Below are 24,042 nucleotides of genomic sequence, written 5' to 3'. Positions count from 1 at the left end.
GGGGAGTGTGCTTTTGAGACAGTCTGGGAAGGGTTTTTATTCTGTTGGGTTGGTGAACGAGGATTGAGATGAAAGTAGGAGAGAATTTTCCTTTTGAGTGGGAGCTGTGTTTATTTAGTTGTCCTTGGGACTCTATGGGGGATGGCGTCCGGGACCGCCCATCCAGGATTCCAAAGTCTGTGGATGCTCCAGTCCCTTGTATGGAATGCTGGAGTATTTCCTGTAACCTACACTCATCCTCCTTAGATTTCAGACCATCTAGCTCTAGGTTACTAATAACACCTACTACAATGTAGACATGGGCTTCCCTAGTAGCTCAGGTGGTAAAGAGCCTGTCTGCAATGCGGGAGACCTGGAATCGACCCCTGGGTTGGGAAGATCCCCTGGAAGAGGGCATGGAAACCCACTCCAGTATTCTCGCCTGGAGAATTCCCATAGACAGAGGAGCCTGGCGGGCTACAGTCCGTGGGGTCAAAAAGAGCTGGACATGACTGAGCGACTGAGCACAGCACAGCACGATGTAAATGCTGTGCAAATCGTCGCAAATCAAGTATTCTTTTTGGAACTCTCTGGAATTTTGGAGGGAGTGTTTTCCATTGGTTGACCCTATGGGTGCAGAACCTGCAGACATGGGGAAAACTGTACCGGATTTCAGGGCCCAGGCTTTCAGTGGGTGTGGTCACTTCAGGCTTTAGAGCGGGGTGATGAGCTTCCAAGGGTGCCTGAGGCCTGATGAGAGCTGAGGAGGCTGGCCTCTCCAGGCCAGATACACAGGTGGGACACAGGGCCTGTCTGCCTGGTTGGCTCGTCGTGGGAGGAGGGTCCTGATGTGGTGGAGGGGGGCTGTGTGTGGTGCTCTGGGCCTTGGTGCCACTGCTGTGCAGAAGCGCTGGTCTTCTCCTGGCCTTTGTCCCCAGAGTGGTTGTGGGGTGGGGTGGGGCCTGAGACGCCCCTCCCTGCCCCCGAAGGCCCATTCCACATCCTCTGCCTATACCCCTGGACGCAGCCCTACCTGGGCTGCAACTGGCTCTCCTGGTGGGCCCCAGATCACAGGCTCACAGACGCCAGCTGGGAGAGCTAAAGGCAGCCCACCAGACCTTCTTCCCCTACAAGATTATCCGGGGGTGGGCAGCGGGTGGGGGGTTGGGGCCGGGGCTCGCTGCCCCTCCCCTGAGGCTCTGCACCACTAATCTAATTTCTGTTTCTATGGGTTTGCCATTTTGGGACATTCTGTAACTGAGGAAGGGTACAATATGTGATCGTTTTGTCTGACTTCTTCTACTGAGCCCGATGGTGTTGAGGTTCACCCGCTTTTTATTCCCAAATACCATTCAGTCATATTTTATATTGTCCATTCAGCAATCAATGGACATTTGGGTTGCTTCCTATTTTTGGCTAGGGTAAATAAACCTATGATGAAGAGTTGTGTACAGGGCTTTGTGTGGACATGTATTTTCATTTCTCTTGGGTCTGTATCTGGGAGTAGAATTGCTGGATTCTGTGGTAAGTCTATGTTTAATATAATGATGGACCACCAGACTGCTTTCCAAATTAGCAGTGCCATTTTATCCTCCTGCCAGCAGGGTACACGGGCTCCAGTGTCTCCACATCCTGCCCAATACTTATTGTCTGTTTTTTTTTTTTTTTTAATAGCCATTTTAGTGGGTGTGCCGTAAGATCATGTTGTGGTTTTGACTTGCGTTTCCCTGATGACTAGATGATGAGCAGCTTTTATTGACCATTTATATGTTGTCTTTGGATGAATGACTGTTCAAATCCTTTGCTCACTTTGTTTTTCGGCCACACCCAATGGCTTGAGGGATCTTAGTTCCCCAGAAAGTGCCAAGTCCTAACCATTGGCATGCCCACTTTAAAACTGGGTTAATTTGTTTTATTCTGGAGTAGTATGAGTTCTTTCTGCACTCTAAATTTGTTATTGTTGTTTGGTCGCCAAGTCATGTCCGACTCTTTGTGACCCCATAGACTGTAGCACACCAGTCTCCTCTGTCCTCCACTATCTCCAAGAGTTTTCTCAAATTCATGTCCATTGAGTTGATGCTACCTAACCATTTAATCCTCTGTCGTCCCCTTCTCCTGCCCTCAATCTTTCCCAGCATCAGGGTCTTTCCCAATGAATTGGCTCTTTCCAGCAGGTAGCCAAAGTATTAGAGCTTCAGCTTCAGCATCAATCCTTCCAATGAATATTCAGGTCTGATTTCCTTTAGGATTGACTGGTTTGGTCTCCTTGCAGTCCAAGGGACTCTCAAGAGTCTTCTCCAGCACCACAGTTCAAAAGTACAGACTCTTTGGTACCCAGACTTCTTTATGGTCCAACTCTCGCATTTGTACATGACTACTGGAAAAACCATAGCTTTGACTATGCGGAGCTTTGTTGGCAAGGCGATGTTTCTGCTTTTTAATATGCTCTCTAAGTTTGTCACAGCTTTCTGTCCAAGGAACAAATGTCTTTTAGTTTTGTGGCTGCAGTCACCATCCACAGTGATTTCGGAGCCCAAGATCTGTCACTGCTTCCACTTTTTTCCCCTTCTATTTGTCATGAAGGGATGGGACTGGATGTCATGATCTTAGTGTTTTGAACGTTGAATTTTAAGCCAGCTTTTTCACTCTCCTCTTTCATCCTTATCAAGAGACTCTATATTTCCTCTTCACTTTCTGCCATTAAAGTTATATCATCTGTATATCTGAGATTGTTGATATTTCTCCTGGCAATCTTGATTCTAGTTTGTGATTCAGCCAGCCCAGCATTTTACATGATGTACTCTGCACAGAAGTTGAATAAGCAGGGTGACAATATGCAGCCTTGTGGTATTCCTTTCTCAATTTTGAACCAGTCAGTTGTCCCATGCCCAACTCTGTTGCTTCTTGACCCACATATAGGTTTCTCAGGAGACAAGGAAGGTGATCTGATATTCCCATCTCTTTAAGAATTTTCCGCAGTTAACATAGTCAATGAAGCAGAAGTAGATGTTTTTCTGGAATCTCATTGCTTTCTTTATGATCCAATGAATGTTAGCAATTTGATCTCTGGTTTCTCTGCCTTTTCTAAACCCAGCTTGTACATGTGGAAGTTCTTGGATCACATACTGTTAAAACCTAGCTTGAAGTATTTTGAGCATTACCTTGCTAGTGTGAAATGAGTGCAACTGTGCACTAGTTTGAACATTCTTTGGCATTGCCCTTCTTTGGGATTAGAATGGGAACTGACCTTTTCCAGGCCTGTGACCACTGCTGAGTTTTCAAATTTGCTGACGTATTGAGTACAGCACTTTCACAGCATCATCTAGGATTTGAAATAGCTCAGTTGGAATTCCATCGCTTCCACTGGCTTTGTTTGTAGTAATGCTTCCTAAGGCCTGCTTGACTTCACACCCCAGGATGTCTGGTTCTAGGTGAGTGACCACACCATCGTGGTTGTTCGGTTCATTAAAACCTTTCTTGTATAGCTCTTCTGTGTATTCTTACCACCTCTTCTTAATCTCTACGTCCTTGCAGTTTCTGTCTTTTATCATGCCCATGCTGGCATGAAATGTTCCCTTGATATCTCCACTTTTCTTGAGGAGATCTTTATTCTTTCCCATTCTATTGTTTCCCTCTATTTCTTTGCATTGTTCGTTTAAGAAGGCCTTCCTATCCCTCCTAGCCATTCTCTGGAACTCTGCATTCAGTTGGGTATATCTTTCCCTTTCTCCTTTGCCTTTTGTTTCTCTTCTTTCCTCAGCTATTTGTAAAGCCTTGTCAGACAACCGCTTTGCCTTCTTGCATTTCTTTTTTGGGGGGATGGTTTTGGTCACTACCTCCTATACAGTGTTACGAATCTCTGTCCAGAGTTCTTCAGGCACTCTGTCCACTAGGTCTAAGCCCTTGAATCTATTTGTCACCTCCACTGTATAATCATAAGGGATTTGATTTAGGTCATACCTGAATGGCCTAGTGGCTTTCCCTACTCGATAAAAGTCCCTTATCAGGTATGTGATTGGCAAATGATTTCTCCCAGTGTGTGGGTTCTTTCTTCACTTGATTGGTGGTATTATTTGACTTCCAAAAGTGTTAAACTTTAATGATGTCCAGTTCATACATGTTTTTCTTTTGTTGCTTATGATTTCCGTGTTGTATTAAAGAAAACACTCCTAACTCTAAGTCAGGAAGATTTACTCCTGTGCTTTCTAAGAGTATTACCTGGGATGTTTAGATCTCTGATTTATGTGAATTTCTACGTATGATATGAGTTGGGTCCAACTTTATCATTTTGGCTTTTTTATGTCCCTTCATCTGCCATATCAATTTTAGAATTAGCTTATCAATTTTTGGACACAAATGAAACAGCCCGAGAGGCCAAAAGTGGCCAGATACTGGTGAAATTCAGAAAATAACAGGCAGAATTCTGGGCCAGGACTAGGAGCCAAAGACTGAGAGCAGGGAGGGGAGGAGTCAGAGGGGGCGGTGATAGGACGGCCAGAGAAGCAGAGGGAGGAGAGGCTGGGGATGGGGCTGGAGCACCTCAAGGGAGGAGGGAGGGCTGGGTGTGGGTGCAGGTTGGGGAGGTGACCGGGACTTTACTGAGACTTTTCAAGGGTGCTGCTTTGGTGGAGGGCTGTGAGCTGGTGTGGGGCGTGGGGCCAGAGTCAGCTCGCCAGGGGTCACTTAAGAAATCAGATTGTGAAGGGTGTGGAGACGTGGAGCCCTGGGTCTGGGGTGTGGAATCCAGACAGATTGAGCTCTGTGAATGTGGATGCTTCAAGCTTGTTGAAGAGTTGAGAAGCCCCAGGGAAGGGCCAGTGAGGGGGATGAGCAAGCATTTGAGAGGAAGATGGGCTATAGTTGCTATTCCGAGGACACTTGTTTATGAAAGCAGCTTTTTTTGTTAACTGTCTATTTGCTGACGGTCTGCTTGGTTGTGCCAGGTCTCAGTCGCAGCACGAGGGACCTTGTGCCGCAGGGGTCTGCTCTGGTGCTTGGACTCTGGTTGTGGTGTGCTGGCTTAGTTGCTCTGCGGCCTATGCAATCTTAGTCCCCTGACCAGGGATTGAACCTGTGTCCCCTGCACTGCATGGTGCATTCTTAACCCTGGACCACCAGGGATGTCCCTGAGGACACTTTAATTGGCAGTGGGAAAAAGAGCCTGTCAAGCCTGGAGGGAGAGGTGGGCTCAGCCAGGATGGGACAGAGTGGGGAGAGAGGAAGGCGGGGGCTCAGGGTCTGACTGGTCCCATCCGTGGGAGCATGGGAGAGCCAAGATGTGGGCTCCCTCCAAGCGAAGACCCTCCCCCTTTGCTTGTTGGATGAGAGGCAAGTCACCAGAGACATAGAATCTAGTGAAGACCCTGAAGACATCTTGATGGGAGTCTCTCGTGAGCCCACAGGGTCTCTATTTCCAGAGCTAAACAGTCCACATGCCAAAGTGGCACGTGCTGGGGTCGCCTGATCTGACCCTGACTGGCCCTGAGCATGGGCGTCCTTTGGGACTCTGGCCCCAGGAGGGAGATGCCCTGCCCCGCAGCTCTGATGAGGCTGCTCACGGGCCGTGGTGGCTTTTCTGAGCTTGTCTGTCTGCTGGAGTCCTGCGACACTGAGTTGGGTGGGGTCAGATGCTGGGACAACATGGAGCAGGTGCTCCTGAAGGGACATCACGGCCAAGGCCACTGTCCTCGCCACACGCTCCCATGCAGCCCCTTGGCTCCGTGTGTCTGGGAGCAGGGGTTCAGAACTCACTAGAGACCTCCTAGCCCAAAGAAAGGGATCTTGAAGAAAACCCTCCTCACTGCCGATTCCCGATAACGAGGACAGAGGCAGCCCTGCTCGCAGTCCCTGTGTGTCAGGTGCTCTGAGTCTCCGGTGGCTCTCCTCTCACCCTGTGATGGAGACGGTGGCTGGCAGGGCAGCTGCAGGTGTGAGGGCTGCCTCCATGGGCTGAATGTCCGTCTTTGTTCTACTCCACGTGTCCATACACGAGGGGTCTGGTCTGTGGTGGGGACAGTCTCCCAGTGGGAGACCAAGACGGCCCCTGGTTTCTCCCAGCAAAGGAGAAGCACTGTCACGTTTTACTGTAGTGACTGTGGTTGGCGATCCAAAGATTCCCGGGAGAAGGAGGGATTGGTTGAAGGGCTCCGTCAGTCATGGATCCTCGCGACATAGTTCTGGTCTTGTGTGTGCGCCTCCTGCAAATGTCTTCTGCATCCTGGGGCAGTGCTGTTGTGAGGGAGTGGTGCTGGGGCAGGCGTCCTTAAGCCCTTGTGTGAGGCCTGAGCAGGTGTGGGGCTATGTACACATGACATCCACGGGAACGTGGGTGAGGGGGAGAATTCCCTCAATGGGGCTTCTCCTGGGGAGAGAGCAGAGGCCCCTGTGAGCGGGCTCTCTCCTGGCAGAACACAGAGGGCCCTTGGCACAGACTTGGCTCTCCCACTGCTGGGCTTCTCTGGGGTTGGAGCACTTTTCAGACATGTGCTGGGGGTCTGTAAGGAGGGAACCATCCCTTTCAAAGATCTCAGGTTGCCCCTTCCCTCCAGTTCCCAGGGAGGCCTGCCAGGGCTAACCACTGTTTACATATGTCACCATGATGAGGAATTTCACCAGAGCCTCGCAGATCAGCCCAGGGTGCGGGTCTCTCGTGGGAGGCACATGTGGAAAGGGAACCCCACTTGGGGCTGGGGATTCTGGCCTCCACTGTCACTCTGTCATGAGGAGCAGGGTCCTTGTCCCTGTCTTCAGGTGCGGCACATACCCCATGACCTGACCCATCCTTGTTGACTCATCTCCCGAGTTTCCTCCCTTCCCTCCCCTCTGACAGGGACTATCTGCTCCCTCCTCACCACCCTCGCTGTTTGCCGCACACCTCTTAGGGATCCAGGGCCCTAGGCAACTCCTGTCACGGTGTGGGTGAGCCCGTTTCCTCTCACCGTCTGCTAATAACCACGAGGTACCTGGCCCAAGATGTCCAGTTCCCAGCTCTCAGGCTGAGTTCAGTGCTCACCTGTTCAGGTCGAGTTCACTGAGGGTGAGGCACGCAGTAGGCAGTCACAGCAGGTGGTTTAACCCATTCCTCTGAAGGGGATGCATTAGGCTGTTTGCCAACCCATCTGCTTTCCTGTTTGTGCTACTGGAGTCACAGGAGGCCCTTAAATAGATGGAGGCATTTCCAGACAAGAGGACACTGTGGCCAAAGCCACAGGGCTGCCCGGGACAGGACCAGTAAAGTTAGAGGAAAATAGTGTTTGGGAATGCACGTCGAAAATGTGAGAAGACAGATGAGGGGTGTGACAGCACCCAGCCTAACCTGCCTTCAGCAGAACCAAACTCACCTCCAAGGAGAAGAAAAACGCAGGAACATTCGTTTCCTGTTTTTATTGTTGGTTACTTCGTGACCTTCCTTTGAAAGCTGCTGTTGTAGAAAGCTGGTTGTCATGGAAACAGGGAGTGCCGTGCGGGGAATAGGTACACAATGCATCTCTTTGTCCGGTCCAGATGATGCCTTTAGCCTCTGCTTTGACGTGTGAATTTATGTGAGGAATTAAATATTAACTGGAGGTACTGCCCTAGAGAGAGGCAGATACAGAAGGAGAGGAAGGATGCTGGCCACCTGGGCAAAGCAGAGGCAAAGCTTTGGGCCTCACCTGACTGGCACTAGCCCCCTGTTCGGAGTGGCCATGTTAGAGGAAATCTGCCCCCACTCCCCGACATGTCCCATAAGATAGTGCCACAGCCTATTTGATGATGATTCTGGGTGTGGGCACTAGAAGCCTCTGAGGAGTGTCCCAAACAGAGAGTGATTTTCCCCGAAGAGCTCCTGTCTTTTGTCTCTGAAATAGCCACGGGGCCATGACCTTGGGTGTCTCTGCAGTACAAGTGCTATGTACAAGAGTGGGCCAAGTTTCTCTATTTCTCCCCTTGAGCTGGTGTTCATTAGATTTTCTTTTTCTGACTCTCAGAAAATGAGTTCCGGGGTGAGCTTCTGAGTCAGAGGTGGTCACACGGAGACAAGGCTGACAACTGTAGGACCCCGAGACTCTTCCTGGGCGGACGCGGCAAGGTAAGGCACTCAGAGGGCAGCCCCTGGGCCTGGGCCCCTGGGTCTTGGCAAGAATCCTTCTAACTCCTCAGCATGGAGTGTGGAGGTGACTTTTGGTCTAGTTGTTATCAGTCCAGTTTAGGCGAAGAGTGAGTAGGGGCTAGGACCATCGATGATCTGGACACTTTAACATTAAAGGAAGACAGGTGACTCCGAGTAGGCTAAAACTAAAATGTGATGGCAGGTCCCTTCTGCCAAGTCTCTGCCCTGAAGCCCCATCACACGCGGCTCTCCAGGCGCACTAGTCCCTGCTCTCTGTTCTCCCTGGGCAGCCTTTGCCGCAGGAACTCCTGAGGCCTGCTGGCTTGGTTTACTGCCATCTTCCCAAATGGGGCCTGTGGTGCCCTGCTCATACCTGCCTGGATCTGGCTGGTGGAGGTGGCCTGGAGTCTCCACTTCCCAGTGGTGCTCCAAGCCCAAATATCACATGCTCTTACAGCTGCACCAAGCCTGTAATTCTGGATGTCCTCGCTCCCCATGACATGGTCTGCCAAAGCCCGGTCCCCAGGCTCAGGTGACCCTCAAAGATGGAAGTGGGTGACAACAGGCTTGATGGGCATCCCTTCCCAGATCTCAGATTCCAACCTCTCATATACTCTGACATGAACACACTCTCCATCAAGGATCCAAGCCATGACCCAGAGCATGGCCACCAAGAAGTGGCAGCCCAGAGTACAGAAGGGCAGGGCTGTGAAGTCTGAAGTGGCAACCTCTTTTGAGGGTGCTTGCATTTTTTCTCTTAAAGCCCAACACTTTCCTCCTGAATCTGGGGACTGAAATGTACAGGGATGGGTTTGTCCTCGCATTGCCTCAGGCTCCTCCATTCACAGTTTTATCCCTTTGTGACCATCAGTGCTTTGCTGACCCGTGTCTGAGTCTGGTGCAAAAGGGAAAGCCAGAAATGCTGGCGCAGGCTTTATTTACATCTTTGTTCTTTTGTTCCTCATGGAATATTTGCATTGACTTAGATGTTCTAATAAATAAATAAATAAATACTTTTTAAAAATAAATATTTTAAAAAGCAAATGTTTTTAGACACTATCACAGGCATTTATGTTCACCAGTCTACAGAATATTAATTTGGAAGACATCATAATTGGTTACTTTCTCAGTTTTCACTAGAAATTAAGGTTTTTAAGAGTTGAGGACTCTATAATTTAAATGTGTAATTAGGGAAGAATTTCAGTATATAGGAGGAAAGTAGGATGTGTGTTTTCAATGAACAAGGTATGAGGAATGGAATTGCATTTTATTAGGGGAAAAAACAGATAAGGCACTGGCGACCCACTCCAGTACTCTTGCCTGGAAAATCCCATGGGCGGAGGAGCCTGGTGGGCTACAGTTCATGCGGTCGTGAAGAGTCAGACACGACTGAGTGGCTTCACTTTCACTTTTCACTTTCATGCATTGGAGAAGGAAATGGCAACCCACTCCAGTGTTCTTGCCTGGAGAATCCCAGGGATGGCGGAGCTTTGTGGGCTGCCGTCTATGGGGTCGCACAGAGTCGGACACGACTGAAGCAACTTAGCAGCAGCAGTAGCAGCAGATGTTCTAAAATGCTGCATTAAAATTGTTATCTAACTGATCACTTAATTTTGTTTTCCCCTTAAATTTGCCTCTGACTGAATGTGCGCTCTCCTCACCCATCCGGCCCTAAGCATTCAGACATCACATGACCAAGAAGCTCCTTGATCTGAGGCCAGAGGCTGTGGGTGCTTTGTCTCCGTAGTGGTCGGTGCTGTGGATGTGATGGGCAGGAAGGCTGCACGTGCCTATGGCTCAGGCGTGACAAGACTGGAGGGTGTGGGACCTGCTGGGAAAAAGCTCAGTGGCCGTGCTCAGCTTCTCCCCCAGGGCCAGTGTTTCACAGCTGCTCCATTATGGTCATTTCCTCTAGTTTGGGCAGATAAGGGCCTAGTTACCGCTCTGAGCAGAGAAGCTAAGACCAAGAGTGGGCCAGAGAAGGAGGGACTGTGGGGCTGGCGCCAGGGGCACCGTCTGACTGAGGAGGTGGAGAAGGGGTGGGGGCACAAGAGGGCAGAACACATACAACAGAGGCCTGGCCTGAGAAGGAAGTGGGGAACTGAGGAGCTCGTGCCTGGAGACGTCCTGTGTGGGAGGCAGTCACAGCTGCCTGGACTCTGAGTTCAGCACCAGGCATGTGGACAGCTCATAGGTGGGTGTGGAAGTGGCTTATAGAATTATGTTGTTGTATGCTTGTGAAAGTGCTGGGCATTGGGCTTTTTTTCTTTCTCAAGTTAAGGAGAAAAGGGTAGGTATTGGTCAACCGCTTCTTGACCTTGAAGAATGAAGTATTTGGGCCCCAGATTATGGGTGTTCAGTGGATGGCTAGAGATATGCAACCCTGGAGCATAGTGAATGCATGGGTGCTCAGCAGGGCCTCCTTACTGCCTTCCCTACTGGATGCTCCTGACAGGGGAAGGGGTAGCACTGGGTGTGCCCGCTGACCGGCCTCATTGGATGTGGCTAGATTGCTACCCCTCAAAATTTGGCAATTCCATTTATGTTGAAGTTTTAAACAGATGGGCCCAGACAAGGCTGCTTTATCAGGATGTCTATTACATAGCTATAATTTTAATGTAGGGGTTACAGTGAGCCATGATCTCATGCTTAGAGATGTCAGGAGAGTCCCTCCCAAGATGGGTATTAAATAATTCTCCATGGGGTGTCCTTTCTACAACCCAAGGAGAGGGCTGGTCTATGCAGCTGCTTATGGATTGAACAATGGGTGGAGTGTCGGAGAATTTCAGATACACACTGGGATGTTCCCAAGGGAGGGACACTGATAGGAACCAGAGAGGTGCTGTGGTGGTTGTCAGGAGGTGCAGGGGTGTGCCTGTGTGGTTTAGCCTCAGCTGACTGAGAATGGAGAGCAGGATGTGTGCTGAAGGGGAGGTCCCTGAGACAGTAGAACTTCTGGAAGCAGAAGGCAGCTCTTGGGGCTGCCTGGGCTGCAGGCTGGGGAGGATCCTGCTGGGAGGCTTGGTGGGGAGAGGGAGCAGGGGGCATACTTGACAGCTGCTCTTGTGTCCTTAGGGGAGCATCTCCCCAGATGTGGGAACGTGGATATGCCCAGGATTCTGACCCGAGGCTATGCAATGGTGATGTGCCTGCTGGAGGCGCTCTTGGCTGTGCACACAGGACCAGATCGTGTCCTCCTCTGCCCCCTCCTTCCCCCACACCCCTTGGTTTCATTCAGTTAGGTATCTCTACCTTCTTTGTTGCAAAGTCATCCCTTCATTCTAGGCAGGTTGCTTGGTCTTGGGAGTCAGCAGAATTCCTTGTTTGGGTCTTCCCAGAGGAAAAAGAACTCTGTCACTCAAATAATCTTGTATGTTTAAAAAGTTGTCCCAAGTTCAGGGGAAGGAAATGGCAGTCCTCTCCAGTATTCTTGCCTGGAGAATCCCATGGACTGAGGAGCCTACTGGGTTACAGTCCGCTGGATTGCAGAGTCAGACATGACTGAGTGACTTCACTTTCACTTTCACTTTGACATGGAGAGAGGGTGAAGAGAAACTAAAAAGCCTCTTGATGAAATTCAAAGAGGAGAGTGGGGGAGTTGGATTAAAACTCAGCATTCAGAAAAATAAGATCATGGCATCTGGTCCTATCACTTCATGGGAAATAGATGGGGAAACAGTGGAAACAGTGTCAGACTATTTTTGGGGCTCCAGAGTCACCACAGATGGTGATTGCAGCCATGAAATTGAAAGACGCTTGCTCCTTGGAAGAAAAGTTATGACCAACCCAGACAGCATTTTAAAAAGCAGAGACACTACTTTGCCAACGAAGGTCCATCTAGTCAAGGCTATTGTTTTTCCAGCGGTCATGTGTGGATGTGAGAGTTGGACTGTGAAGAAAGCTGAGCACTGAAGAATTGATGCTTTTGAACTGTGGTGTAGGAGAATATTCTTGAGAGTCCCTTGGACTGCAAGGAGGTCCAACCAGTCAATCCTAAAGGAGATCAGTCCTGGGTGTTCATTGGAAGGACTGATGCTAAAGCTGAAACTCCAATACTTTGGCCAGCTCATGAGAAGAGTTGACTCATTGGGAAAGACCCTGATGCTGGGAGGGATTGGGGGCAGGAGGAGAAGGGGATAAAAGACGAGATGGCTGGATGGCATCACTCGATGGACATGAGTTTGAGTGAACTCCAGGAGTTGGTGATGGACAGGGAGGCCTGGCACGCTGCGATTCATGGGGTCCCAATGAGTCAGACACGACTGAGTGAATGAACTGAACTGAACTGAACTTTGATATGGGCTGCCTTTTGGCCTTAGGGCCTCTATTGCTCTTTGTTTCCTTGGTAACTTGTAGAGTCTGGTCTTTTGATCTTTATCTGAAGAAACTACCTTGTAATACAGTATATATACTCACACAGAATTCAATAAAGCACCCTTGTTGCACCAGAAAAAAAAAAAGTTGTCCCAAGTTCATTCTAATTCCCCAGCTTTGCAGGCTTTTGGATGTGTTCTAAGTAAAATGGAACACGGCCTGTTTCCTCCAGCCCAGGGCCAGCGTGGGTCCTCTGTGGCCTCAGGGGCCTGGACTCTCCTGTGACTCGGGGCTCTGGGTTCTGCTCTGATGGTCTTGGCCACCTTCCCCAGCTCCAGGATCTCAGTAGACATTTCTGATTGTCCCCATTTGTCTGTCTGTCTGCCTGTTTGTCTGACTTTACATAATATACCCTGAGCAGTGAATGAGGTCTCTGCAGGGAGACACTGACCTCAAAAACATGAACCAGTGAGCTTGTTTCAGATGGAGATGAGCAGGCACAGAGGGAGAGTGAGAGAGGGGGTGTGAAGAGGGAGGACACAGGCCTGACCCCCAAGAGGTGCTGGTCACACAGGGGTGCACCTTCTCTGTGGGTCAGAGGTACTCGCTTCTTGAGGCCTTCCTCCCTGAAATGTCCTCAGGTCATCGCTGATCCATGGGGCCTCCCCACCCCTGCCCGGGCTCGTGGCTGAGCAGCTCCTTCCTCTTGACATCCCCCCTTCCCTGGAGTGAGACACCTGCTGCCTCAGGTCCCATAGCTGGTGCTGTTCAGGCCAGGGCCCCCTGCAGGGACGGGAGAGGCAGGTGATGTCCAGGGCCACACAGGGCCAGGCTCCAGCATGGAGTCTGTCGTCTAGCCCTTAGCTGTGTGCAGATGGGCAGGGACATGGTTCAAGGTGGAGAGATGGGAAGCTCTTCAGTTGTGAAGGCCTGGGAAGAACCAGGAAGAAAAGAGATTGAAAGAGAGAGAGTCAGAGAGAGACAGAGAGACAGGCGGACAGAGGGATGGGGGAGGCAACCCTCTAGAAACTACCACCAGGTCCCTGAACTAGGCAGGGGGTGGGCAGACCCTTTTGGGAAAAAGGTGAAGCTTGGTGCAAGGCCTGCTGGGCCTGACTGGATGTTCCTGGGGGAGAGCCCACGCTGTCCTGTGTGTTCCTGGAGTCCTCACACTCACAGCTGGAGAAGCTGCTGGTTCAAGGTCACTCAACACAACCTTGGTCCCAGAGTGTGTAAACATCCAGCTCGGGGAACTCAGGTTTGGCAAGGGTGCGGTGGGACAGGTCTGAAAGGGGCTGGTCACGTGAGAGCTGTTTACGTTTAAGAAGAGCTTACATGGTTTACTAAAACATACTAAGCAAGGGACTTCCCTGGTGGTCCAGTGGCTAAGACTTCAGGCTTCTGCTGCAGGCGGTACAGGTTTGATCCCTACTTGGGGAACTAAGATCCCAGGTGCCACGTGGCACAGCCAAAAAAAAGTAAAAATAAGAAAACAAACAAACAAAAACGCAGAGCCAAGCATCGCCACTCTCTTGAGCCCATCTCGTGACACAATAAGGCAGATTCAGAGGAAGGACAAAGAAACCACTCTTGCTGGTCAAGAAATGTGGCTAGTGCTAGTGTTTGTAGATTGTTCTGTAGGTTTCCTACTGAGGCCAGAATGACTGAAGTATTAACCAGAGCAAAGAGTGGGTTTGGGAAGCACAGGGCAGCTATGGACAGGCAGCCGGTGGCAGACAGCACAGACCTGTCCTTGCGAGGCCTCTGGCCCCTTGTGGGGGACGTCTAGGCTGCTTGGCCAGGACAGGGGCCTTTCACCCTCCAGGCAGGAGGCCACTTAGCTACGTGAAGGCTTTTCAGAAACAGGCATGGTTGGTTTGTTCTTGGAACAGGGGGAGAATTTTCAAAAATGAATCAGTGAAAAATTGGGAAGTGTTTCATTGTCTTAGCCTATCTTCCCGTGGTGGCAGAGGTGGTGCAGCCAGCAGCCGAGCAGTGCTGCCCACCGACACGTGGGCGCACAGGTGCTGCAGGCCAGAGGACATGGACAGTCGTCCTTGGAGGAGGAAAGCAGCGTAAGTCCAGTGGAGCTAGTCAAATAGTTCAGAAAAACAGGTTTACCTGCTTGCACGTCGGGGTGGCTTCTGGTTCTTACAGCTGATGCTCATGTTGAAAGGCTAACCCTAGTTCCTCCCCCCTTAGTTCAGTTTTTTTCCCTTTTACATCAAAACTCTGTGCACTGAGGAGAACTTCTCACTTATTGACCATTTGATGCAGATAAATTGCAAATGGAAAGGTGCTCGGCAGAATGAATGGCACAGCTGTCAGCCCGCCGACGTGAGCTCCCAGTGTGAGAGCAGCCCGCATGCATCCTGCAGCCCTCTCCATTTTGTGCTCTTTGAATAATTTATCTGCAGGAAATCCAAATTGCCAAGGCCCGCTTTAACCCAGCAGAATGCTTGCCAATTTCCTTGGGAAAACTGACAAAAAAAAGAGGTGTAGATTGCATTTCGGCTGAGAGTGGCTGGGCAATCAGAGCTCGGCCCCTTTGTGCCGCTGCATCGGAAGCCACTGCGCCGGGCTCGCGCAGACGACATTTGAAGGCTCATAAATGTAATGAAGTCCCTTTGACACCTGCTCCTCTCTTCACTTTAAATGTGAGCCATTGGTCCATGGGGAACCTCCGCTTTAAAAATAGAAATTATAGTAATTGTCTTCCGTGCTGTCGGGAGGCTGTAAATGCATGGCTCTCAGCTCTACTGCCTGCAATCGACGGCTGCAAGGATTACCCCAGGTTGGGATTTTTTGTCCTTAACAGATCACATGTATGCTCGTGCTGCTTGGGGGCAGGGGGGGCTCACTTTGCAAGTTCCAACTTATGAACTGGGGGGTCCATGGGAAGGGTCCCTCTCTTCCTTCCTGGGTGGGACCTTAGATGCTGGACCTGTGTTGGATTCTGGGGGACAAAATCCCTTTCTGCTGCTCCTTTCTGGGCATCTGGCTTTGCTCTGATGGCCATGCAGTGCAGGAGGGTGGGGGCGGCTTCCTCCCCTTTCTGGCCACAGGGCACACCTGCTGGGTAAAGGCCCCTCCTACCTCCTGCCCAGGTTGAGGATTCTCCGTGATGATCTGTGCCCCTGAGGGCATCCCTCCCTTCCCAGGCTTCTGCCTCCACTCCCTGAAGGACAGTGTGGGCAGCATTCCCATGGAAGTGGGTCTGGGGCAGAGAATGGGGGGGCGGGAGCTCTGATTGGCTCTGGCAAGTGGTTGGGTGACACTAGGGTCTGGATTATGTCGGGCACCAACCCCCCTTGGGGGCTCCATTCACTCTTTCCTGGGGGAATTGTCATCTCTAGAAGGGTGACCTGCAGGTTGGGTCCAGATGACCCGTCAGCCTGCACTCTTACTCCAGCCTGGCTCTCATCCCTGACTCCTTCCCACCCCCAGAGCCAGCGCCGTGGCACATGGCTGATCAAACTCAGATGAGCTTTGAGTCCAGGAGATGTGCAGGATCTCTAAGAGTTAGCACTAAACAAAAATCCTAGTCATAATTTTTTCTATTGATACTGTTGAAATGATAATGTTTTGGATAGATCAAGCTAAGTGAGGTTTAAAATCAATCCCACCCATTTCTTTTTATGCTTTTAAGGTGGCTTTTAGAAAAGTTTAAATGATGTGTGTGACTGACACTCTATTCCACTGGGCAGCGTTGCCTGAAAACCAAACCCCTGGCTGTGGGGAGTACCCCATCTCATGTAGGAGTGGCCAGGTCCCCAAACTCAGGCTGTGTCCCTGGGATTTCCCTGGACAGCACCCAATAGAGAGTGGGAGCCATCCACTCGAAGCTTTGTGGAGTTCTGCTCAGGTCCCAGGCGCCTGTTTCTAACAAGACAGCCCTCGTGTGCCAGGATCAACAGCTGTGGGTGGAAGCCGGGTTCTCAGCACGGTGGGGTCAGAGTCTGTGGTGGGCACTGTCACCAGGAGACCATGCGTTACGACATCGTGACGGTAACAAAGGTTTAGTGGGTGAGGCTTCCTCCTCAGGCGTGAACCTGGGGGAAGGGGGTAGGGGCACGCTAGGGCCTGGGATCTCCTCCCAGAAGCACCGTGCCTCACCTGCTGCTCCTGGTTCTCAGCTCGTTCCTGCCCTGTGAACCATTCCTGGTCTCCTGGGTCAGACACCAGCACCGCTGGTGCCAGACGATGGCGTAAGCCACACTGCAGACACAGGGGTGGTTCTGCTGGGTCCTGTTAACAGCGCAGTTGTTTTTACTTGCAGATGAGCTTAGAAAATGATGAAAAGAGAGCTCGTACAAGATCCAAGGCCCTCCGAGGTGAGTGCTGCCCTCCCCTCCCAGCTGACTCTGGCCAAGAGTCCTGGGTCCTGAAGCTATAAATGCCACTCCCAGCAGCTGTCCTCAGGAGAATAGAGTCCTGGAGCAGTGCCTCGGCCCTGGGATGCTCCTCCCCTGCTCTGGGCACCTGGGGCTTCAGGTACCTGGTGGCTTCAGGCCTCCTCAGCCTTGGGCTGCCTAAGAGGGCTACCAGGGAGGCTTTAGGCCCAGAGGCACCTGCTGGGGTGGAAATGAGGAGCAGACCCAGCTCTCCAGAGGGGGAAGCAAAGCTGCGTTAGACCTGCTCTGTTTGGAAAGGAAAGGCCGCCAGCCTTGCATCACCAGTCTCTCTGCTCCAAGGATATTAGTCTTGGTGCTGGAGGGGGTGGGGATGTCATTGGTTGAACTGGCAGTGGGGTGGGGAGAGGGGCTGAGGCCCTTCTTGTTCTGCAGGGATCGAGCCCTGACCCCTTGGCCAGCCTCACCTCCCAACACTACGGGGTACATGCTGCTTCTGTGTATGGGTGGCCCTCAAGGAGGGGCTGGGCGCCCTGAGCTTCCTGTGTCTGCCGGTCAGACTCCTGAAGTTTTTGCTCCAGTGGCCCATCCCTGAGGGGCCAGTCTCTTGGGCCACCTTCTCTTCTTTGTCCAGCTTTATCTGCTGGGGGGTTTCTGACCAGACACTGACTTCTGCATGCAATTAAAGAAAGAGACCCTGTCCTGCCTGGACGGCCCACAGAGCCTGTCTTGTGTAAGGCTTCTGTGAGTCTGTAAATCCAGGAGCCCCCAGGGAGGGTTTGACAGGGGCACTGGCTTGGGGGACCGTGGATTCATATTCCAGGAGGCTGGGGAACGTGGGGTTCAGGTCTCAGGGGAATTGCCTCCACGCTTCAGCCCACTTGTGCTGTAGGACAATGTGCCTTTTTCAATTCTACTTGCACACAAGTTCCCTCTTTCTTCTTCTCTCACTCAGCTCCCCTGGAGCCCACAGGAGCCGACCTCAGGTAAGATGTGGTGCTCGCCGGTGACCCCTTTTGTCCTAAATGACCTGCCGGGCACTTGGAGTTGACCAGTTGCCCCTAAGCCCCCTGCTTTCTGTGACAAGGCACCTTCCCTCCTGGCCCGTGTCCAGCTGTATTCACCCTGCCTTGTCCTCTCGCCCTGCGTCCTGGTGCCCACCGTGCAGCCAGCCTTGCGCAGGGGCCCAGAGGTGCTGACAGCTGGTCTCCGGGACCTCCTGGCACCGTGGTTCTCAGCCAGCAATAAGGTGCTGTCTTAGTGGCTCGTTGACCAGAGACGAGGGTCCAGCTGCCCCACTCCCGAGTCTTCCACTGGAGTGAGAGCAGCCGTGGCCTGTGTGTCGGCTGAGCTCTGTGACTTTCCAGATCCCGGGCCGGTCTCACGGGGCCCATCCTGAGCAGGAGGGAGACAGATGCACAGGGCTTTGCTGGTTGAAGCAGGAGGAGCCAGCCCTCTTCCTTGGAGGCAGACTTCCCTGTCTGCAGGCATCCTTCCTGGGCTTGGCTAAGGCTTTGTGTGTGGGGCGTGGGGAGGGGCTTGGGGAGGCCAGAGAGACCACACCCCGTCCCTCCGCAGCGTCTGCGTGTTGGGACACCCAGCACCACCCACTTGGCCTTTGGACCGGAGGCTCTGTGGATCTAGGCCCTTTCTCGGGTCTCCCCGCCAGCCCTGGGCTGTTTTGCCCAGGCAGAGCTCCAGTGAACAGTGTCCAGTGAGTGGCCAATAATACCAGCCTCCCACACGCCCCGTTTTCTGAAGAGGGGTCGTGCCGACGCATCTGGGTCAGAGCACTAGAGAAGGAAGGGAGGGCCCCAGTGTACCTGGTCCAATTTTATAAACATCCTGGGAGCTGGGGCCAGACTTCAACTTGTGACCCAGGTAACCTGCCCAAGGCCACTTGGAGGGATGGAGGGACTCTGAATGCTCCCTCCTGCCCCCGGGCTGCTCTGCCCAGGCGGTAGGGTAAGGTGTGATACCCACACCCTGATGGCAGGTCTGTGGGCTTCCAAACTGGTGCCTGGAGACAGCTTTCTAGACACTGAGGGAGGGGCTGCTCTTCTGTGGGGCCACTGCCCCTGTCTGGAGTGACTCTCTCCATGGAGCTGTGCGGGCCTAGAGCATTGGCCACGTCGATATTCTCAGGGGTGAAGTCTCTCACAGGACAGTGAGCACAGCTGGGGCTGGCCCATCTTATTCTTAACCAGGCAGTAGTCAAGTGGTTGGCCTTTGCCAGTCAGGAATATGAGGACCCCAAACATGCCAGCATGTCTCTAGCCTCTGAGGCTGTAACGTGGAGGCGGGAGGGCAGAGGGCCTGGGAGGGGTGCTCAGAGCCCCGCGGGTGGTAGGCGCTGCAGTGGCTGTACCATGCCGTCTGAGCTCAGGAACTCTCATGGAAGCACCGGCTGGGGGTGGTATGGCCCCATGTGTGAAGTGGAGAAACTGAGGCTCAGAGTATAACAAACAGTTCATGCAGTCAGAAGAGTTAGTCACACACCCTCCTACACAAAGACTGGTTGTGGTTGCATGGCTGGAGGGTGGGGTGGGTGGGGACAGAAGCCAAGCCAGGCCCCTGGGAGCTGCCTGGAGGGTCAGGGCCTGTGGGTGAGCTCCTGGAGGGACCCTGCGTGGTGCTCGGAGCAGCACAGGCTGGAGAGCAGGTCTCCCAGAGGACGCGCTGCTCCCCTGGGGCCATGTGATGTTCACCTGAGGACCTCCTGGGGATAGCAAGGGGGAGGAGGCTGTGCACAGGACTTGAGCTTCAGTAACAGCAGTTAACGTTTGGCAGCAGATACAGTAAGGGAGGAAGTTGGAAAGGCAAACCAAAGGGCTAGGTTTCTCTTGAAACTTTGAAGCCAAAGTGACCCCAAAACAGATTTGTCTTGAAATCTGTGTACACAATCAGTGTAAGGGATTGTGTGACCATCCAGGTTTTGTCCACTTTTGTTGATCTCGTGGTCTCACCCTGTTTACTTGGTAAGGGTGAGACCTGTATGCAATCTGATGGGGAAACTGGGGAGAAATGTTCTAGCGACAAATGTTCTCAGCAATCCTTCCCGTTTTGAAGAATCGATGCTCAGAGGAAATGGCTCCTCTGTGCTAAGGAGCCATATGTGGTCCACCTGGAATTTGCCTCTCAGGCCTGAGCAATGCACTGAGATTGTGTGTTCAGCCCGTGGGCAGGGACAGGTGCTGCAAGCTGGACTCCTCCTCGGGGCACACCAGGTCCTGTGGTGGGACAAGCAGATGAGCCCCCATTCTGGAGGAGCCTTTGTGGTGGGGCCTTTATGGTGGGTGCTGGCATGGGGAAAATGACCCGTGGAGCAGACTCACCCCTGGGATGGCAAAGGAATGCTTTCGGAATCACCTGATGGGAGGATGGGTCACGGGGAAGCTGTCCCCGTGGGACTCACTCTGTGGACAAGGGACTTGAGCCTGCAGACCCAGAACCTGTGGGGCTCCCTCCCCCACCACAGTGGCCCCCTCCTCCGCTCAAGCAGCGACCCCGGGAGCAGCTTGCTCTCACATCATGGTTGCTAGGACACAAGCCAGGTCCGAGCAGGACTCTCAGCTGCCCCCTCCCACCCGTAGCCCGTCAGTTCTTGCTCTGGTTTGAGGCGAGTCCCTGAGAGAAGATGAGAGGTCTGTTGGCCTTTCCCTTTGTACCAGTGGAGAACTAGTAGACCCTGGCCCTTGTCTCCACGGACTCATCTGCTGTCCCACAGCTGCGGGAGGCGGGATAGGACTGAAGGAAGTGGGCGGGCCCCTCTCGGAGCACCCTCGGGGTGTCTCCCTCTTCCATGAGAGATGCCTATCTGTCCTGCCTGCACCCTGGTTCCCAGCCCGCCTGTCTTCACCTGAGGGCCTTCTCCTTGAGCCACCAGCTAGCTCCCACTAAGGGGACAGACAGGAGTAGGGAGCCCTCTACCTGCCTCCAGGGGCCGGAGAGAATCCAGTCCCTTAAAGGGCTTCCGCTGGGATGGGCTCCTCTGCCTTGGCCTGAGACCTAGTGTTTATGTTCAGAGCCCCCTGGGCCGTTGCCTGACCCTACTCAGTGCTAACTGAGGGCAGGCCCCCCGGGAGCGCCTCTGCCACACTCGGAGGCAGGTTGGGAAGTTGGGGGAGGGCTCAGCAGGGTCCCCCATGCTGGGGGGCTAGGCTCCAGAGGCCTGGACCAGAGCTGTGCCTCCCCCCGCGCTCTGGCCCCGGGCACACGGAGGGCACCCTGCGAGCACTGGGCGCTCACTTCGGTTTCCGCGGGCGCTCCCTTGGCTGCCACATAGGGAGCAGTTTCTTCCGTTTCCTCTCCCAGAGTGCCCCTTGGCAGCTCGACACATGTGGGCGCATGCCTGGCCTGCTGCCCTGGGAGGAGCTGGCCCTCAGGGCTGGAAGCCAGGCGCCTCTGAACTGGGGGGCGGAGGTGTGGCTTTGAGCAGGTGATGTGTTTGGGGGTAGTGCCAGTACCACAGCAGCTGGCATCTAATTGCCTGATTAACTCTGATTAATCGACTAATTGGGACCTCAGCTTCAAATCCCCAATAACAAGGAGCTTTTGTGGAGTCTTAACGCTAGTACTTGAGAAAGTGGCAGCAAGTGTGGGGCATGGATTTCAGAATGAGAGGCCATTGGCGGCAGAAGTCCTCTGGGTCTGGAAAGGAAACACACAGTAAAGTCTGCATGCTTCCCTTGCCCCTCCCCTTTCCTCTTCCTCTCCACCCTGTCTCCTTTCGTCTCTCCTTTTAAATGCCAGGAGATCAGCCTCAGTGGTGCCATCATGGGGGGCTGCAGGGTGTGTCCCCTGCAGAGACCCTGGCTCTCCCAAAGGCTGCCGCTGAGCTGGGGGACAGGGCTCTGCTTGAACAGATCATTTAAGCAGACCGCTTCTGTTTCTCGGTGGTCCATCAGCCAGGGTGGCCTGCCAGCTGGTGGGGCCCCATAGTCCTCTGTAGTCAAGTGGGTGATCAGTCAGTGTGTCTGGACAGAGGCCACAGTGGTGTACTCCTCTGGGCCCCAGGAGCCCGCAGGTATCAGTGGCCACACAACTTTCCTTCCTTGGCTCTGGGAGAGCCTGATCGGAGGTGGGGGCTCAGACCTGGTGACGACAAGCTTGTCCATCCTTGGAGTGACCCCTCCCAGGAGGAGCTGGGGCTCCCCCTCCTCCCACCACGGCCTCTCCATCTCACCAGCATCCATCTGCTGCTCCACAACAAGGGTGATGTCAGCTCCTTGCTCGCCCGGTTCCTTGCACATGCCCTCGAGCCCACAGGACACTGGCCTTGAGCGCTTCACAGTCCTGGAGAGCTAACTTGCAGGGAAATGGGTGGGGTGGGCTGAGCCATGATGAGCGGTTCCCAGAGTCTGGTTGGTGGAGAGACAGAAGTTGTGGAAGGAGCAGGACTCCTGGGCTCTTGCCTCTGTCCCCCAGGGTGCGAGCTGCTAGAGGCCAGGCATCGTCCTCCCAGCCCCCCACCCCTGAGGTGTCATGGCAGCTCCTGGGTCACCTGCCCTCATGGCTTCACCTCCTTCGCAGCAGGCTGCAGGTGCTGGAGTGGGGTCTTTGCCACCACACCATGCCTACCTCCAGCGGGATCCTGTGACTTAGGTCAAGGCTGCATGTTGTGGAGTTGTTCCTGTCTGTGGGTGCCGCCTCAGTGAGCCAGCACAGGGCAGTCTTGTCTGGGGAGAATCCCACGTTTGTGCTTTGTGCATGGGCCAGACTCGGGTGCTGGTTCCAGGAGCACCTTGAGGGCCCTGCTCCCAGGCCCTGAAAACCTGGTGGTAGCTTGCCTGCAGTGGGGAGACTCATCGTGGACAAAGGAATCCTGCCTTGATCTCGTACACACAGAGCTTTAATTAAACACACTCATGAAACTGTAACGAGCCATTCATTTATTTAAATGGGGTGAGTTATTTCATTATTTTTTTGCAAACTGTAAGCAGCCGTCCTAAGATGAACTGTTTGGAGACAATCTTCTACTCCCTGAGGGGACGGTCTGGGGTGGGCCCTGAGATTCTGACCCTGTCCCCATGCCACACGGGGCCGCCCCCAGGTGACTGCTCCTGCTTGTCTCCCCCCAGCTGTCCCACCCCTGGATGCACAGGCTCGGGGCATATCCGTGGCAAGTACTCCAGGCACCGAAGGTGAGGAGCTGGCGGGCCCTCAACGGGTTCCTGGGAAAGAGGTTGGGCTGTGGTGGGGTGGAGCTCCTCTCCTACTCTGAGACCCTCTGTGGGTCTAGAATTGTCCCCATCTGTTCTGGGCTGATGAGCTCCGGTGGCCTCCCGTGCAACCCTGAGCCTTTCTGGGTGTCTCCCCAGTGGGGCTGCTCTGAGGCCGGAGGAGGCCTTGTGGGCAAACCCGGAACAGAGCCAGCACATGGTGGGATGACCGTTTTCACTGCTGTCTTCCTGGGGGTTCCAGGGTCCCACTAGACCTCAGGGGCCTCTGACTGTGGTGCCTGGTACAGGGGGTAGATGAGGGTGGGAAGGGTCTGGAGGTGGAAGAGGAAGGCCTGGGTGCTCCTGGGGGCAGTGGGCACAGGGCAGAGTAGCTTGGGCCAGCCCCCATCCCCAGCCATCCCAGAGCAGGTGACTCTGGCATGGACAGGGCCCCCCGAGGTTGGGGGTCCCCAGACAAGCAGGAAGTGAAATTTAAAACACAATCTGGTGCTTTTTAATGTGGACGCTTACTGTAAAATTTTGAACTCATCGATCTGCCAGACTTGCTTTTGGATTTTGGTGGAGGGAGGTGATGAGAGGCAAAGAGAACTTTTCAGGATAGGGGAAGTGCTGCAGAGGGTGAAGGGTTGGGGACTGGGAGATGCTGATGGGGGGGTCTGGCCTCCTCCCTCCCAGTTTGCAGAGCTGCCCTCTGGCCAAGAAGAGGAAGCTAGAGGGCCCCGAGGCCGAGCACCTGGGGTCCAAGCGGAAGGCACCCCCGCTGAAGCTGGCTCTGGACGAGGGCTACGGCGTGGACAGCGACGGCAGCGAGGACACTGAGGTGAAGGACGCCTCTGTTTCCGATGAATCGGAAGGAACTGTGGAGGAGAACGAGGCTGAGGCGCCGGCACAGGAGGAGATTCATCGCCCCGAGCCAGCTGAAGGTGCTTTGTTGCTCTGTCTCCCCTGAATAAAGGCGCTTAGTGTGGCCCCGGAGAATCGCAGCCTGTGGGCGGGCAGGGCTCCCGCGAGCCAGGAAGCCCTGCTGAGAACAAGTGCCTCTTGTCCAACATTTGGGACTTCCTGGGGAGGGGCCGGCTCTGGGGGCTCAGGGTCTGTGTGTGAACACTGTGCATTTGGATGTGTG

The 24,042-nt window shown here is 53.4% G+C and overlaps 1 protein-coding gene across 6 annotated transcripts in view; it reads left to right on the top strand.

Annotated features, from left to right (window-relative positions):
- Positions 1-24,042, top strand: part of MYT1 (myelin transcription factor 1) — a 67,193-nt gene that overhangs the window by 13,469 nt on the left and 29,682 nt on the right. For all 6 annotated transcript variants that reach the window (XM_042229842.1, XM_042229838.1, XM_042229839.1 and 3 more), the window contains exons 2-6: positions 7,947-8,047; positions 16,662-16,716; positions 17,690-17,720; positions 22,815-22,877; positions 23,592-23,839. In XM_042229842.1, coding sequence (XP_042085776.1) covers positions 7,947-8,047; positions 16,662-16,716; positions 17,690-17,720; positions 22,815-22,877; positions 23,592-23,839 — 498 coding nt within the window. The remainder of the gene's footprint in view (positions 1-7,946; positions 8,048-16,661; positions 16,717-17,689; positions 17,721-22,814; positions 22,878-23,591; positions 23,840-24,042) is intronic.

The sequence above is a fragment of the Ovis aries genome, chromosome 13 (assembly GCF_016772045.2).
Source record: "Ovis aries strain OAR_USU_Benz2616 breed Rambouillet chromosome 13, ARS-UI_Ramb_v3.0, whole genome shotgun sequence".
Classification (NCBI taxonomy): domain Eukaryota; kingdom Metazoa; phylum Chordata; class Mammalia; order Artiodactyla; family Bovidae; genus Ovis; species Ovis aries.
Note: the sequence above shows the minus strand (reverse complement) of the source record. Positions and strands in the feature narration are given on the sequence as shown.